At 39.1% G+C, this 18,812-nt stretch overlaps 1 protein-coding gene across 13 annotated transcripts in view; it reads right to left on the bottom strand.

The window, feature by feature from the left end:
- The window catches only part of TENM3 (teneurin transmembrane protein 3), a 459,642-nt gene that overhangs the window by 182,414 nt on the left and 258,416 nt on the right, over positions 1 to 18,812 (bottom strand). For 3 of the 13 annotated variants that reach the window (XM_017827715.1, XM_017827554.1, XM_017828056.1), the window contains exon 1: positions 13,377 to 13,593. The exons of 8 other annotated variants lie outside the window; for them this stretch is intronic. Coding sequence is in view for 2 of the 5 variants with exons in the window: in XM_017827554.1 (XP_017683043.1) it covers positions 13,377 to 13,431 (55 nt within the window). In the remaining 3 variants the exon portion in view is untranslated. Of the gene's footprint in view, positions 1 to 12,559; positions 12,868 to 13,376; positions 13,594 to 18,812 lie in introns of those variants that run through there. 2 more of the 13 variants (XM_017827799.1, XM_017827634.1) reach the window with 2 other exon arrangements.

The following is an 18,812-nucleotide window of genomic DNA, read 5'->3' as shown; positions in this document are numbered from 1 at the left end:
AGCCAAGTACCACTTGCAACCAACTTGCAAGGCCTGGCAGCAAGCACACAGCAGCTGAAGCATCATGGCTAGAAGGTGTCCAAGGCCACAGAGCACTTGAACTGTGCAGGCAGGGAAGCTCCTGGGGTCCCCATCTGGACTTGCGTGACTCACACACAGACCCCAGCCACTGAGTTGGTGCCTGCTTAAACACGGCCAAATTACAGAGGTGCATGGTCTCTCTACATGCAGGCACAGCTGCATTATCAGTGCAATGCAAATCATTTATGGCCAATGGCTTCTGCATCAGTCACAGCCCTCAATGGCTGTGCACATCTGCCTGGGCTTGCTGCCTCACTGACCAGTACATGGGGATAGGAAAGGGCAGCAGAGATCTCTTGAGTAGTGAGGATGTGCAGCCAGTCATTCTCTCTACTCCCTATTCTTCAATTCACACGCAAAACAAACTAAGCATCACACAGTGCTGTAGAAAGAAGCCAGTCCTTCTCAAAAATCTGCCCGGATTTTCATGTTCAAAAAACCCAAACTATAAACACATCACATACACAAGCTAAAATCAGGAGAAAAAAACTCTCCAATTGTTTTTTCCCCTGCATTTCCAGAAATGGGACCAAGCATTAAAAACGCAGCTGCTGGCATATACTATAATCGATGTATGAAGGATAGCCACACTCAGCCTCTGTGTGTCTTATATTCACTCAGTGATGAGGTTGAAGAGACTATGAAGTTTTCACTCTCAATCCTGACCTTTGTAAAAGACTGTAATTTTTCTGGATACTGATATTCTTTCAGATGGCAATTCGTAAAGAGTAATCACCTAAAAAAGTAACCTTTGAAGAAATGCATCTTTGTTCTTCTTATCCACGACTTTTTATTATTAGAGGTGAAATGGATTAAGCCATGTCATATCTGGTTTATCATTCTTCCAGCATGACTCTGTGGCAGTTGATGCACTTTGTATTTTCAAAGTTGCTTTGGGCTAAATTAGGGCAGGCAGAAAAAGTCTTTTTGGAATAAGACAGGAAATGCATCTTGAAGAGCACAAGACAACTTGAAGGTTTTTTTGGAAGGGAGTGGGAAAGAGGCTTCTTCAAGACGAAATAAATCTTCTGAGAATGATTCACAAATGATTCACTTTTTAGAATCAGGTAATTTCCAACCCTCATTCCTCCCACCTCTATAAGCAGCAGTCTAAAGATGAATGAAACCAAATACTAATTAACTAAATTTGTTTTTCTTAATTCTATGAGATCCTCTATGAGAAAAGCAGTCAAAGCAATGACAGGGATACCAGTTTTGCCTACTTTTGCTACCAGCGTGGCCACTGCCTTGCAGTCCACTATAAAAGGAACCACATGTTTGAAGCAAAGCATCCAGAGATGCTCTTAATTGACATTGAATTGCCTATGCTTGCAGATCACAGAATATGACTTATTTTCTTAAAATGAAATACAGCAATTTAGAGATTTTGATAATGTGAACAAAGATCAACAAACTAGAGAAAAAGTGTTCTATCAAACTTAACTACAAAAATAATTCTATTTCTCAATATGTGATTTAATACAGAATCGCATAGAGTATTCTGAGTTGGAAGGAACCCACAAGAATTATCGAGTCCAACTCTTAAGTCAGTGGCCTGTACGGACCTGTGACCTTGGCGTTATTATCACCACACTCTAACCAACTAGTTTGTTTAGTGTGGTTATTTACATCCACATTTGCATGTGCATTTTAGGAACACTACCTATTTCAAAAGATCAGGGCTGCAGCATTGCAAAAGAGGAGGAGGAGGAAGGATGCAATGACTGTTGCCATCTTCACCAGCTTCTGATTAAAAGCTGGCAGACACTGGCATGTGCCCCCATGAGCTCCCTGTGCCTCCCAGCACAGCTCTGCAAGGCCCAGGATGCTGTCAGGCAGCCATCAGAATGAGCAGTGCTACTGCCAGAACCTTCCATGTGAACTAAAACATCATGCTGCTGCACCCTGCGTTTTCCCAATAAAATTTCCCATAAAACTAAAGAACTATGCAATGCTCAAAAAATGTGCATTTAGCAAAGAGAAAGGAGAAAGAAGTCCTGACAACAAAACATCAAACTCACCTAACCAGTGAAGAAGCCTTGAACTTCATAGGGTTCATATGCCTGAAGGTAACACAACTGAGTAGGTATTTTTGTTAGCTCTTTGTTGCTTCATTTTCAAACGCCCTTCTCTTCCTGCTGCACTTTCAAGTTTTGTTCCTTGCTAGGGCTTTTTTCTGCTACATTAAATGTAACTCTTTAACAAAGGAATTTTGGGGAGGGGAGGAATTAGAGAATTACCAGAAAATTATTGACTGTTGTCTCACACAGTACCGCTTTTGCAAGCAACAGGACATTTACTGGACATTGATGTCTCATTACATCTAGTATGTAATTTATTTCTCTGCTGGAAGAGAACTTATCAGCTTTGCCCATGTGGAGAAAATGTTTCTACCTTAGAAACAAATAGACCACCACAGGCAGGAAGATGAAAAGCTTAAATGAAAACCCACTGCATGATCACCGAAGTCAGCTCACTACCAAAGCTGCTAAGGTAGCAGTGTTGAAATGGGCCAGAGGTGGCATTTTAGGGCCAGATTTTTGACAAAGCCAAGTCTCACAGAGGGGTGATTTAGAAAACCAAGAACAATAAAAACTGTAGACTTCTGAGAATGGAGAGAAAGTTGGACTCCTTATTTAGGTGTCTCTGAAAATTCAGCATTAAACAGAAAACCCGAATATATAAACAATAATGTTTTAACTGGTGAGAAAATTTTGTGAAGCACTACAAAGTTGTGCATTTTTACTCACTCTTCCACCGTAAGAAATTATTGCTATCTAAAACAGAATATTTTTTTACTAGTTATATAAACCCTCTATTTGGTGGCTTTTAATTTTTTAACATTTTATCTGTGTTTACATTTGGCAAGACTGGGTAGTGCTCTAGCTATACATACAATTTAAAACCATAAATTTCAAATAGGGTTAGTTATCTGTTTGAGTTCAGAAGAATACAGACTTAACATTTCTTTAAAAAATATACAAACCCCTCACATTAGCTTAGGTAGGTCACAAAATGCTGAATGGAGGTAAAAAAACTCCCTTTGGCCTCAGACTAAACATGGAAAATTTCACTCTAAAAGTATTCTTTATAAAGTTATGAGCTAATGAACAAAAGGGGGTTCTAGTAAAGTTTCATTAAATGTTAGCTTTAAAATCCAGCAGTAGTAACATAATCTTTATTTCTTTGCCAATTTGACCACTTCAGAGTAGTAAAAACGAAAGTAAAGTAAACCACACCGATTACTGCGAAGAGGTTTCATCTCAATGAAAACAGAAAAGGCCCAAAAGATTGGGCCAAAATACATATAAAGGAAATTCCAAAATAGAGAAAATACTTGTTTACGCCTGACTAGAGCCAAGGGTAACAAACCCTCTTTACTAAGCTGCTTCCAGAATCCTTGGGCCTTTGTCCAAGGACAAGGGAAATGCCAGCTGGGCCATCCATATCTGCTGACAGGCAGAGGTTATTATCCATCTCTTTGTAAAGAGATGAAAGGAAACTCTCATTTGAGTGCTTTGCGAACTCTGAAACAACTGCTCTTCAGCTGAACAGTAGGGTCACCAGCAGAAGCTGTGTAAGTCTCAGAGTTCCTGAAAAATTATTAATGTTGAAGCATTCTACTTTCAAGATACCTCTCCTTCATACCTGTAAAACCTGTCAGATAAAAACCAATTACTACACAGAAAGCCCTTAAAGAAATTGGTCTGGAAGCCCTGACCTGTAAAACTAAAATTCTCCATATACTTTATAGCACGTGCTTTCCAAGATTATCCACTCCCTCACATCAACCTTCATAAATCTCTATTGCCAAAACATCTATCAAAGTACTTACTGATAAGAAAATACATGAACAAATTTCTTACTCTACTTGTTTTTTTCCCCTCTGAAAAAGACACTTTTTAACAGGTTCTTGGCCAAGATTACATTTGTATTCACACAGTGCCTCTTTTATAAAAAGATGTAATGCAACCAATTATAAGAATGGCCCCTGAAAAAGTCAACTAATGGCTTGACTTCGTCTGCATTCATATCAACACAAAGTAACTAATTTTATATGATGCTTGATTACGTAGCACTACGTAAGGAAGAGATTATGTAGGAACATTTAAAAGATAAACATACTTGTTCCAAAAGGAGCAGATCTTTTAAAATGTAATTCATAAGCACTGAGAAAAACTGAAATACAGAACCGAAGTCACGTTTACCCACATTTCATTAATTTTGTCCTTTGGCATGTTAACGCCTAGCACGCATGCAGTTTTCTGATGCAGCTGCTGTTACTGCATGGTACTTAATTTAGCCTCCTACACTTGAAATGTCATGGTTTCTACATGAAGAGATAAAGACAAAGGAATAGTCTTAGCTCTCTTCCTCAGTTATCTGAGATGCTTTCTCTTTTTGGGTGTTGCTTGTATTTGTTATTTATCTTTGAGGTATGGTAGTGGTCCAAACAGTCATTCATTACATGTTTTTTGATGCAGTTACCATTCATTATTTGTTTCTGAAGCAGTTGCAGCCTGCTAAATCCATTCTTGGTCAGGATTTTTACATCCACGAGTAGAAAACAAATCACAGGACTTCAAAGTCAGATCCTGTGAAATAGAGGAGGCTGTTAATCAATGCAGTTTAATACAATCCCCTCTGCCACACTGATGTTAAGATGATGTGTGCTGAGGTGAGCAGGCAGCAATATTAAGAACCGTACACAAATTTCTTCTGAATAAAAGTGATGCATCAGCCTATAACATTCATCAGGCCATGCAAACTCTCAGGAATCCCACTTTCATTGTAAGTGTCTTTTTGGATCTATTTATTTCAGAAGATGTGGTATGAACGATGGTATAATAAGTTTTACTATGTTTTAGGCATAAATGACTCATACATCATTCCATTTGAAAGAAAAAATCCTAACATGCAAGTACAATATGTTACCACAGCTGCTCCATGGGAATAACAACATATCCATTTGGAAGGAAAATACACTTATGAAAATGCCTGATTAGCAGAAAAAGCAGAAAACAATTCATTATAAACAATAATATACAACACAACTGCTTTATTTGACGTTTTTATGGTTACAGTCTGTTTTCATGGAATCTATTGGATTAAACTGCACTCAGTTCTTTCCCTCCCACCCCAGCTCAAATTAGTCTTCATTGATGTTATCCATAAAAACAAAACAAAACAAAAAAGGAGGAGGAGCTTTCATGCTAGCTGAATGTAAAGTTGCTGGACAGAGTGAACCAAATTATCTTCTTGCTTCAGGCATCTCCTACCAGGATCCCAGTTTGAGGGCAGAAATGCATGTTCTCTCCTCTTTTTCTTTCAAAATACTGTATTTTTATCTTGCATGCCTCCTATGCCCTGCAAAGGCTAAGAACGGAATGCTGTGAATAGGGCAGGCAACATCTCTCTGAAAACTGCACAACATATGTAAAGTCAAGGCAGAGCCACCTACATCTATGACCTTCTAGAGACAAGGCTTCCAAACGTCTCAGCCTTCCTTTTTACAGCCAAGGAGATCTCTACCTCTGCTTCCATCTTACCTCTGCTTGCTCTTTTATTTCCATACACATTAATGGACACTTTTTTTTTGCCTCACATCACAAGTAAAAGGTTTCAGACACTTTTTCTGTTAAAAATTCATTAATTTATTCTACTAGAATTCCACTAAAAATTATCAAGACAAGAACATGTGGGAGTGTTGAATGTAGCACTAGTTAAATAATTATGCCATTTACTGTAAAACCACTGGCATACTAAAATATACTTAGAAACTATTTACAGCATTTTGGGACATGTACATGAAATAACATAAAGACAGAGGTAATACTGGTAATGTCATTGCTTATTTTTGATGAAAGCAAACTCAAGACATGTTTACAAAACAATAGCCTAAGTAGATACAGTTGGGCAGTTCTTTATGGACTATCCCACAACCACTCACCAATAGGAACTCCAGACTCTTCAACATGAAAAGACACCAAGAACTACCTTTATTCCCACCTGCTACTGGAGAGGCATCTCAGATAGTTACCTCAACTTTTGGTCCACGTGAGAGAGACAAATGGGCAAAGACAGCAGCTAACCAGAGAAAAGACACTTGAATGTTTTGCTTGATTCAGGCCAGAGGATTAAGTCTGGGTCTCCTACCTTCCAGATGAGTGCCCCAGCTAATGAGCCCACAGCTAATAGCAGAGCAACTTGTTCTCCCTCTTTTTTTCATTACAGTCTCTGAAGAACTGTGTTTAGTTCCTCATCAAGACGAATGCCAAGCCTGCTAAATTTTTCATGACACTGAATTCTTGTTCTCCTGCCAGCCCTAGTTATGTGTGAACATTTCAGGCTCCCTCAGGCATTTATTTTACTACAGAGTCCTGAAATACTTAAGTCTATTAAGACCTAAAATAAACAGGCAAAAAGGAGGAATCTCCTAGTTATTCTCCCAGTCTACATTTTAAGGAGGTAGTGCCTACACCAGTGAAGTTTAGAAATTATTCTCAGTGTCACCAGTGAAACAATGGTACATTTGGCAACAAACCCATCAAGCCACGTCAGCCACTACAGCAAGATTCAACTCCACACCACAGCAGGAGCAGCACCGTCTGCAGGCTGTAAAGACCCAGCCAGATAGGGTCGATCCTGGGACAGTCAGCCAGACTGCAAGTGCACAGCCACAGCAGAAAGCATAGAACTTCCCAGAAAACCTGGATTTACTAAACCTGTACACAGTGACTGTTCTGCATGACCATTACCCCTGGGTTTGTGCCCAACGCAGTCCCTGCCTGCTCCCTTGCTGCCAGGAAACAGGGCAGCTGGGAGCAGACTGTGACTGAAGAATAATTTACACAGCTTGGCCTTGGTTACCCTCCTCACCAAATGCCTTTCTGGAGCAGAAAGCATGCTGGCTGCGAGCTAGGATGGCCTGCTGCTGTGCATTGAAGAAGTGGGAGCTTGAGAAAAGGAAGCCAATCACCAAAAGACTTCAGCCAGGCCCTGAAGGGCAGCAAACATCTGACTGAATTAACCACTGGGCTGCAAATCTAGCTAGCACATAGCCTGTGAGCTGTAGCTCCTTGAAAGGAGTTGAAAGAACACTCAAAACAAAGTGCCTACATAAAATACCTGGATTTTAATTCACCTACTAAAATAATTTTACGGTCACCCAGTTTATCTGTGCTTGAGGTCTCTTATTCCCTACAGCAACTCCAAGAGCACTACTTAGAAAGGAAGTACAAGTGGCCAGTTCGTGGCCAGTAAGTATCATGTCTGATACCAAATCTGGAAATCAACATTGTTATCTTAGAGAAACACCAGGCAGGTGTGAAAAAGTATATGTGTGGATATACATAGTCTTATGTTAGACCCGCTACATACAAAGAAGCAGTGCTACTACAAAATCAGCTGTCATGAGCTGCTGGTATGCACAAGCGTACAGCTCATGCCTGTCACTGGCATATCCTCAGAAAGCTCCCAAAGACCAGACTATCTTCTACACAATGCCTCTTATCATCCTTACTTAAACTCCCACTTTGCTGTTCTTTTTTTAAAAAGTAGTTTGTGTCTTCTTCCATATCTATATCTATTCTATGTCTTAAACAAACTTTAAAAATACTCCTGTTAAACAGTTTCTCTCCTATACTTTTCCAAATTATTATTATATAGATGTTAGTCCCCAGAAGAGTAATGCTCAAAATCCCTGTAATGAACTAGATTTAATATGGGTGTAATATGTCTCTGTAATCCTAGCAGGTGATTCTTACTGAAAGCAAAACCTAAGAAGAAAGGCCTCAAATTTTTTTGTCATTCAGACTCATGAAGAATTTTTTTCCTCAATACCAATTCTGACAACTGGATCTTGCCAGTGTCCAAGCAAATTGGAGTGCTGATATCCAGCTTGTTCCCTGCCCTGTTTCTGACACTACCAAGATATTTTGCCAACAAGATTTTTCTGAAGGCAAAACCCAGAAGGTTTCTCTATACATTATGAATACAGTGGGGAGGGATGTGGGGAAGTTTTCCTGAACCCTGAAATTCTTAAAATGCATATACTTATCATTAAAAAAGTGGGGTTGGAGCAGAACTTGGCGGTTCTTTTACACTGTATTTCCTTGTGTGGTGAAGAATTATGAGAGTACTTTGGTTTCCTGGTCTGTCCACAGTAATTGACAAAAGAACAGGAACAAAATCACTACCAAGCAGTTCTGTATAATTCTATATAAGCAATTCTCAATTCTATGGGTAAATTTTCATTTAATCTTAACCTGACTAACCATTTCAGTACATCATGTTAGTTCCACGTATTATTTATAATTTATTTTACCTCATTATCCAGTGATTTTTGCCCTGTTTTGCTCTATCTTCACCTTTCCTGCTTGCATATTGAAAAATGGAAAACATATCAATACAGAAACTGTTTCTTCCTATAACTGGCAAAGTCCTTAAGCATAACTGGAAAAAATCTGTAATCCCAGTTACATTGGTACTCTTTTCTCATTCCTCCAGTACGAGCATGATGGAGTATCAGACTGAGTGGCTTGTCTGCGATGAATCATAACTTGTGCCCCTGAACGCCCACAGCAGAAGAAAAAGAGAATCAGTCATTTCTCCCACTGAGGACTGACAGGATGTGAAACACAGAGCAAAGTGAAGTTGGAGGATTAGAGCTGCCAATTTTCACATCACGTGGGACTCTATAAAGCACCACAAAGCCCATTTTTGTAAGATAAAAACACAAGAACAGACAATCTTTTGCTCTGCCTCCATGGACGGAGTGGGACAGAGCTTTCCTCTGCAGAGCTCTGCAGTAAAATCATGGCTACACTTCTGCAAACACCTGAGGAGCTTTACTGCTCTTTGCTTTCAAGATGCAAAAGGACCTGCTGTCAAGCATTTTACCTGCAATACTCTTCTGGCTTGTGGAGTGAGAACCCCACTTCAGGGAGTTAAAAGAACTTAGAAACCCGAAGGATTCAAAATTTCAGCCTATTGTGAGTAAAAACCATTTCCAAATCCCTAAAATCTGAATATATAATACAAATATTGACACAGCTTTGTCTAAAGAAATGATAGAGTGTGACCGCAAACATCTCCTTTTTTTAATACAATTCTTAAGTTTGCTCAGCTTTGAATGGGAGCTGTGTAGTGAGGAATGTTACAGGAATATTCCCCAAAACTGAAGCATCACAAAAGCTTCACTCACAAAGCACACATGGTGCTGTCACATATTTATTGCCCACAAGCCAAAATTTGTCTAATGTAATTTAAGACTGATAATTACTGATGGAGGCCATATGTGTTTTTAATAAAAGGAAATTGCCAAATTAAAAATACTGCTTGCTTTCTAGAGCACCATGGTTTCAAATGACATCTTGGATTTATTTAACTGAAATGACAACTCTATAGATTTTCAGGATTTTAAAAGTCCCATTCTCTGTAAGTGAAATCCTGCCTGTTCTTCAGCAGTTTGCATAATTCTCTCAAACACCAGTAAGGGAAATAAAAATGTACAAAATAAATAAAGCAAAACAGAATAGTATGTTACTAAAACTTGCAGATAATAGCAGAAGCAAGACTTGCATTTTTTAAACCCAGCTTTTAACAACTGATCTGATTTTAATTTATTACTACTATTACGTTACTGGGTACAAGGAACCCTGTTGTGCTGGGTGTTACAGAAGTATATGAAAAACCCCCAGTCCTTTCTCTGCATGAAGTAACAAATGGCTGGCACCAGACAGCATTCACTGAGAGTGAAAACTGAAAAGGTAGAATAGCTGAATTACTGACGAGAATGTATCATTCCTCTCCACAGTGCCTTGCTACGTGAGGTTTCCAATGTGGCTAATGTGCTGCCAAATTCTAATACAAGTTCCCAAGAAGCTCATGGGGAATGGACACCCGCAAACCTGACACCTATATGCTAGTTAATAGAAACTATAATAATGAAAAGACTAAGTGGGCACATGTCTAAGAAAAATCAAATTTCAGTTTTCATTAAGTGAAGTCTTACAAAATTAACCCATTTCTTTGAATAGCTCAAACAAATATATGAAACCAGCAATCCAGTCAACACAGCCTACATGGATTTCAAAAAAGCTTTCAGCAAGTATTTCACCAAAGGCTTTTAAAGAAACTAGGCACCCATGGCAAAATAGAGGTCTCCACACAGCAACAGAATTGGTTTAGAGACATAACCAGAAATTAGTGGTAAATGGTCAAGACTGCATAGTGGAGGAAGCCTACCAGTGGAATACCACAGCGATCTGTGCTGGCATCTGCTACTCTTCCCATACCTGTAACTGACCTGGAAAGGCAGCTGAGCACTGAAGCAAACAAATTTGCAGATGATACAAATTTATTCATGGCAGTAAGGATGAGGGCAAGTGGTGAAGAATCACAGGACCTTATGAAATTGAGCGACTAGACAATGAAATGGCAAATTAAATTCAGTGTGGATAAGTGTAGAGGGAATGGGAAAATATAACCTTAACTTCACATGTACAGTGATGGGCTCTGAGCTGAACATTATCACTCAGGAGTGAGACCTTGAGGTTACAACAAATAGTGCCATCAAAATGTCAGCTCAGTGCTCAGCTGCCAAAAGAAAGCAGCCCAAATATTGGGTATTGTGAGGAACTGAACAGGAAACAACACAGAGAACACAATTATGCCACTTCATAATGTCACCCAGTTCATATACTGTCTCTGCTTTCAGGGACATGCTTTATCACTGAGTATTTTATGTTTACTTCTACAAAAGTTAGAACAGAAGAGAAAGCAGCTCAAAACAGAAGAGTGACCTATAATTAGAGGGACGAAGACAACAGTTTTAACACTGCATCCCAGTTTCAAAAGAGTTTTTTCTGAGACTGTATCCAAAATTCAAGGAGACAGTGTCTTCTAGATAAACCATTCAAAAAAGAAGTTGATGAATTACACACATATAATCAATGAGCTCTATTAAAAGGCATTACTATACAACAAAAGCTTAGCTATAGCTAAATGCACAAGCTTTATCAGTATTTGAAATCCCTGGGAAAGGACAAGTTTGAAGATTTGCCTTCACTCCAGCAGTATACAGCCAGCTAAAAATCACTTTGCTGTGCCATCCTGAAGCAACAAGATTTTGAGTCCTAAGGGTAAGTACAAGTTCCCAAAAAAGGGTAAGTAAAAGCAACTCAATCTAAAAATCTTTAAAGTCTTTCTTTTCTCCCTGCTCTCTTTTCCTCATTTTCTTTCCTATCAGATAGCCTACTCAAGGTGCTGCTGGAATCAGACTTTTTGGTGCTTGAACAACAGACAAATGCTTTTACCTACTGAGCTTCTGTAACAGGGAACAACTAAATTAAGTCTAGGCCTTCAGATTTCAAGCTAATCTCTACACATCTCTACTACAACATCTACTTCTTGCTTTTATGAGAAAAGATTTGTCTTGTGCTAATGGACTGATATTACTCGTAATCTTTGTCTAATTGCATGAGCCATGAGACTGTTCTGGTTTTCATCTGGATTGTTAAATATCAGACAGAATCAGCAATGTCTATCAGCAGTGGCTACATATAATGTACCCTCTACTTATTTACTTACCCTCTATATACTTACTGCGTAAAATACTGTCTATTCACTTCACATATTCACATGCTTGTGTATAAGAGAAATACACTACTATCACAATCTGTACAGCAGCTTTGCCCATCATGAATAGAATAAATACAGAAAGAGAGAATACGTTGGAAACCAGAACTGTGATAAATAATTATTCCTTAATTTTAAACTCAAAAATGTATCAAATATGAACGTATTTTTCAACATGAAATAAAACTACTCAGGGTATTTCATTAGTTTAACCTGTTAGCTAAGACTTGCTGCAGATGGACTAATAACACATTTAAAGTAGACTGAGTTGCAAATAATTTTTTGCCTTTGTTCTAGCCTTACACTGAATTAAAAATCACTTAGGAGTTATTTCAATTAAAATGTTATAGTATTACAGTATGAAATTAAGGGTTTTTTTATTATTATTCTTTTCCTATAGCTGTAATTTTCTACCATTCCACTGTAGTTGAAGTTTCTTTCTTTTTTGAAGACACTTTTCAATTTGTCCTTTCCAAGCATGTTTATAAGACAGGTCATGAAGGACACTCAGCAGGAAGAGCTCTGCGAACATAGGTTGTCCCAACTAACAAAAAAAGCTTCTACAGGGAATTAACAGTATAGTTTTAATTAAAGTGGAATGAAAAAAGCAAAGTCAATATTAGCTGGTAGTAATACACTAAAAATTTCAGTCACTGCAAGTAAGTGGAAGCCAATCAAACTTCTCAGAGAAATGCCTTCAGTGTTCATAAAACAACGCACAGAATTAGTGAAGCTGTGACAGGACACAGTCTGAACCCAAGGGAGGCACATCAACTCACTAACTCAAGCTCTGCATCATTCTATCACACGAGACAACATTTCAGCAAGACTACATTACCTTTGTTAACCAAAGAAAACCCAAATCAGGCAACGAACCACCTTCTTCCTCTCTCTGTTCTGCTGCCCACTACAAATTAAGTCATCATCTGTCTCCTCGAGTGAGAGAAGAAATATTAATGAATCACAGAAACCCTTGGATCACTAGATAAATCATTCTGTTGACCCCACGTTGTTTTCAAAAGGCAGGTCTAAGTTGCTGCAGCTGCTGCCTTTGAGCTCTGGCATTAGCACTGGGCAGTTACAAATCACCAGTAGAACAGGTGAGGTGCAAAACGGTGGCCAGCCCTTCTAAAAGTCCTGATGCACCCTGAAACCTTAATTCTGTCACGCAGTTAGAAAACACTGAATAAATTAAGTTTTTCAGAAAGCCATTCCAACAGAATTCCTCATTACAGGTCTAATTACAAGCTATCTTTATAATGTACACCTGGCAACATCGTGTAAAGCACTTCGCTTTAAAGGTCAGCAGAACTAAGAGAACAATTTTGCTATTTATAGTAACGGGTGAACTTTTCTTATTTGGCTGCTTAAGCAGCCAACCCTTGAGTTTAATGTAATTAGGGAGGGGATATTCAATTTACAGTATCCACAAGTAATGATAATTACACTGGTTCAAAAAAGCTGTTGGTAAGCATAAGAAACCTTTGTAATTACATCCCGTTTCCAAAATTACTTGAGCACTGTGAACTTGAAGCATTTCAGCAAATGAAGGCCAAGGCACATAAAGGAGAGCTACGGCGCTTTAAAAACTGCACTGTTTAACATAATGAGCCGCCCGACCGGAGGGAGATCGCGAAACACGCTCCATAACTCACCGCGACAGCCCACGCCATCTCCTTCCTGCTCACAAACATCCATTAAGAAAAACATAAGCCGGCTCCCTCATCGCCTCCTTCCATCCTTCGCCAGCATTGCTTAGCTACCCTCGCAGGGCGGACCTGGGAGCCAGCCCGTGTAACTCTCCCTGGCTCCGGCTGCCGATCCTGTCACGTTCGGGAGCGCTGCCGCTGCCAGCGAGGAAACGCCGCCGTGTCCCCCCCGCCGCCAGCCCCCCGCGTGCGGCAGATTAGCCAGGTCAGCAATCCGCCAGGACCAAGGTGAAAAACAAACAAATAACCACGTTCACAGCAGCTGCGGCGATCGCTCTCCGGAAAATTAGTCAGGCAGTATGAGGGAGATGGTATTAAACGCTGCCACTTGCAGCTTCACGGCTCTCTGCGTATTCGCATCAGCCTGGGATGAGCACTTAAGGAGTATCATCAGAGAGCTTGCCCAGCTGAGCATCTTCCATTAAGTTTTTGTCTTAAAAGGAGATAGCAAGAACCTCTCTGCCTGACAGGCAAAAGGCTTGTCATAATTCATTAATAACACAGCCTTGCTCAGGTTTCCTTCAACGAAATCAGGCAGGCAGCCTATGAAGAAAATGCTGAGTGAACAACAGCTTCTCCAGACACAATGCAATAAAACTTGCCACTACTTGGCATCATTTGGTGTCTGAGAAAAGGATGACCGACGCTATTTGACAAGACCTGTCAGAGTCCCTTAAGGGTCCTAAGTGAAGAAACTAAAAAAACAAACAGTAATTCCTCTGCAAGATGCGATTCACTGCTTGGAAACAAAAATTTCACGTTTTAGCTGCAGAGATAAATGTACCCGTCTGCTTTTGCTATGCTTAGGGCAAAGCCGGCAATTTACTCTGAGAAACTGTTTGCATCCAAAGGGAAAAAAGCTAGAAGAGGTGAGGTAAAAAGCAACGACTACAAAGCAGATAACTGCAAAAATTAACAGGACTATCACAAGTCTTCCGTCAGATTCTTAATTCATCTGAAGCTTCATTTCCTTATAAGTAGGAAAAATAGAAAATACAAGTGAAGTTATCCATAAGGAAAGGAAAAAGCTCAGGTTGTCAAGATAAAGTCATTAGGATGGCATCCAAGCAAGGAGGACAGAAGATTCTTCTTTCTTATTTTGTCTAGTACGCATCCATTCATACAGCGCTAAAATGCACGTGTTATATTTAATTGAGTCTTATGTACTTCCTCCTAAGAGATATGTTCCATCATGAAAAAAATTAAGAAGAAAGGTATTCTTACTGGTTTTGATCGATTAGCACTTCATACACGCACACTGCTTCACATGACAAAACAAGCTAGTAATACAGTAAGTACACACCATTGCAACGTACAGCATTTGTTATGATCCAAGTTTTAAAGAGTCTTCAGCATAAAAACTAGTACTACAAATGTTGTATTTACTATGACAGGGTTTACAGGTTTGCTTTTGATTTATAAAAGATGCTTTACCATCATGCAACAGCAGCAGTCCAAACTTTCAACAATTAGAAAAAGCGAAGAATGTACTGAAGATGGTTAATTATTGATTTTAGAGTATCTGTGTCACAAAATCATCTTCTGCATTAAAGTAGGTTCAGGTAATTTGCAAACAGCACAATATTATTGCTTCCCTAAGCTCCTTTGTGTTTCACTTAGGCATGATAATTTGAGTGCAATATCTGTCTTTAAAACTGTGGCCTATAAACTTTATTAGAAACAGCACTATTAGCGTGTCTAGAGATTGCTGTATTGGAGTGGAATACAATTGATTGAACAGAAATCAATAAAGGTATTTAATGATTTCATGAGAAAAATAAGTGAACCTCACACCCTTAATGGATTAATGTCACTTATGTGCAACACATTGCATAATGCTGACACAGAGCTACTCAAAGCAGTGTCACTTTTCATATGAGTGCCTTAAAACCTTATCAAAGGGAAATTGTGTTTTAATGCTATTTCAGATGTCATTTTTGAGAGGATTTTTACAATCCCATTTCATAAAGCAGAAAACATGATCTGAATTGTTACAAGTAGCTTTTGTCATTGGCACATGTACTAGGTCACCCTCTGAAGTTAGCTGGTGAATGAAATCCCGAACACAGGAGGAGGATAACACTTTGAAACATCACTCATACAACTTGTTTATTGACAGCTTTTATTTCTCCATACATGTGAATCTTTCATTAATTACCAACAACATGCTTTGCTAGGGAAAGGAAACTACTCCTCACAGTACTACAGCACAAGATAGATGGGATGCACAGCTCCCCCATAAGCTATCTGGGAATCAAAACAGAGGAGGGAGATAATCTAAATGACAGAGTAAATGCCATTAAATAAATGCTTGCCTCTCAGCCACTCAGACGATGGCTAGATCTCTTAAGAACACACGTCTGTCTTCATCTTCAGTATACTGCTTTTGTATCCCATTTTACATCTATTCACTGAAAAGCAACTGTGGGGCACAGCAAACCATTCCATGATCTCACTCCTTTATTTTCACTTTAATAGACTGAAGTAAAAAATATCTAGTATCTAATAGGTATGTCTTAAGGGACATGAAGCCTCCTTTTTGGGAAAGAAGCAAGTCAAATTCAAGATGTCATCATGCACAGTCTAAGCAGGCTTTGCCATGACCAGGCTGCATTTACAATTCCTTTTGAGTAAACCCAAATGTAAGTGAGGGGAGCTGATGTACTATTTTCTTGTTCTATTTGCGATATTATCTATCATAATTTTTTGTGCAACACGAAGAAATGAAAATAACTAAAAAAAAAATAAATCTTTTTCCTAGAGATATTTAGTCCCAGCTATCATATGCAGTTTTCACCTGAAGAAATGCGGAAAAACTGCATTCAGATAAAACAGGGAAGCCAATGCAAAAGCTTTTTCTGACTGACTTGAACATTTCCTTATTTCTCCCCAAAGGATATAAAAAATACTCCAGTAAATGTAGCATCATAATTGGCTATAATTGACTCCATCCTTCAATTTTTACGCAATCTATAAAATATGGATTGTTTTTTCAACAGGGAGACAATTTTGTGACACCACACTGTTTATCTTGTTACAGTGATCTCAGCTGCACTCAATATCATTTGTTACCTCTCAGACTACCTTATTTTGGCCGCAGTCCTACATCTCTCTACGTTTAATGCACTGCACACTAGTTAGCTATAACACCAAACATTTTGAGTGCTACAGAAGGGAGTTACTTGCTGAAGATCATCATCATAAGGGATAACAGTAGCAATGACACAGTAGTAGGTGAAGCACAGCCATTGTATTCAGGCAAGGTCTGTTCCAATCCATCAGTGTACTCCATGCTATACCGTCCTTAGTCCATCTCACAACTTACTGCACGTGAATCAGAAGGGATGGGGGAAGAATAAAAATGAAAGGTTTAACCTCTTGCTGATGTTTTTCTGTTTCATCCGCCATTCTACCACATTTGCAACATTTTAACGCAGACTGCTAACATTCTGTCTGTCCAGACTAGTACCGTGCTGTGGCAGCTTTGCATCAACTCTTAAGTCACAACAGTATGATGACTGCTCAGTGGAAATGACCGCGTCTGGCCATTTCTATGAGCTGAAATAATGCAAACACCTCACCAAGATATTGCCTTCAAATACAAACTCAAAATGATGAAATTGGCTTCTCTTTTTCTCCTATGTCTTTCAATGATTATTTTTATTTATACATCTCTCTTTATGTGCTGCAACGCTTCAACTGAAAACTAAGGCAAGTAGAAGGAAGACAAAAACTAAAACTTAGAAAAAATCCAAGTACGAATAGCCACAAAACTGCAGCAAATGATTGATAGAAACATTGATGTAATCCTGTCCATAGCAACAGTTTAATTATGAGCATCTTGGCAGCGAGCCTGCTCTATGTGTTGATTTTCCCCAGCAGAGAATGCCGTACAATCCATCTTTGTGTTATGCGCTACATGACTACATGGAGAGGCCAATCAAAGGGGAATAAGGAACAGAGAAGTTGCAGTAAATTACTGGGGTGATACAGGAGTAAGTACATAGTCCATGAATAATTTGACTCCTGAGGATAAGCAAGCCTGAGAAAAAGGAGGGGTAGGAAAAAAATACCAGGAGGGTGCTACCCACAACAAAATAGTACTATAGTCTTCAAGTACAGTGATTGCAGCATACAACATGAATACTCCTCTCCAACAAATGACGTGAATTCCTGGTACCCAGTTTAAACTGCTCCCTCTCAAATTCTTCTTCACAGGATCAAAACTGTGTTGAGGATCAGAGAAAAACGCTGCAGCCCTAGGAAAGCAGATCCCCCAGCAGGGACACAGGGCTCATAAGCCATGGCTACGTGAAACACTGTAAAACAAAGCATGCCAAAAGGAGCAGATCTGCTGGGCAGAGCAGCTGCTGCCAAGAACCCAGTGGCCAAGTGATTTGTATTTTAAGGGTTTCACTTCATGCTAATTCCAGCATGTTCCTTTAGACAAGACTATGTGTGCAGCTGAGGATGGGAAGAGCGCTTCTGCATACTGTTTTCCAATTTCATGCCACCCAACACGTACCAGAGTGTGGTCTGATAGTGCTCTGTGAGACACACTGAAGTGTAGTAAGCCAGGAGATCTGCTGAAAGGCCACAGTCCTGACCCACAGTAAAACACAACTGTAGTAGGCATGTCATAGGGGATGCATAACACCATCAGTGAGGTGTGGAATTCACTCCAGTAAACTAGAGAGTAAGGAAGTAATAGTGGCAGCTTTGTAATAAGGGTGCAAAGGGTGGGGACCTTAAAAGGAGCGCAGGCTTAGGAGGTTATAAGATAAATGGTGAAATCCAATTGGTACTCTTTCTCAATATACTTGCAGGTAATTTCCAGACAGAAGCAAAAAAATATTATAGAATCATATTTTATAATTAACCTTACTTCTAATTTCTGTGTTGGAAAGTGTGTGTTAAAATAGCCATAACAAAAATGATTACAACAATATATCAGTCTATATGCAACTGCAATCTACAGTGCTCATTTATAAAAAAAAAATCCCTTAAATCCCATACCAATTTTTTTAAGCAACATTTAGGAAAATCTCTCTCAAGCAGCAGTTTAAGATTATACTATCTGCTCTTTACTTTCAGGAAATGCTCAGGAAATGCTCCGGTAATTTTTAAGTGTGTGAACAAAGGTTTTGTGAAATCCTGTTAGGCTATTACATGTGGTAAGAAAACCATCAATCATTTCTGCAGCCTGGTGTCCACATTCACAGCTTAACTCAATAAAGACTGGTTTTAGTTTCTATTAGGGTATGAATATTTTATACTTGTAACCACATAAATCGATAAGAATACTCATATATGTATATACACGAACCATACCATGTATACGCTTCTTTGATGAAGTGCAAACCATTCAGAAATTTTTGAAAT

Source organism: Lepidothrix coronata, unplaced genomic scaffold (genome assembly GCF_001604755.1).
Source record: "Lepidothrix coronata isolate B3197 unplaced genomic scaffold, Lepidothrix_coronata-1.0 Scaffold0, whole genome shotgun sequence".
In the NCBI taxonomy this organism is placed as follows: domain Eukaryota; kingdom Metazoa; phylum Chordata; class Aves; order Passeriformes; family Pipridae; genus Lepidothrix; species Lepidothrix coronata.
The sequence above is the reverse complement of the archived record's forward strand: the minus strand, read 5'-3'. Positions and strand labels throughout refer to the sequence as shown.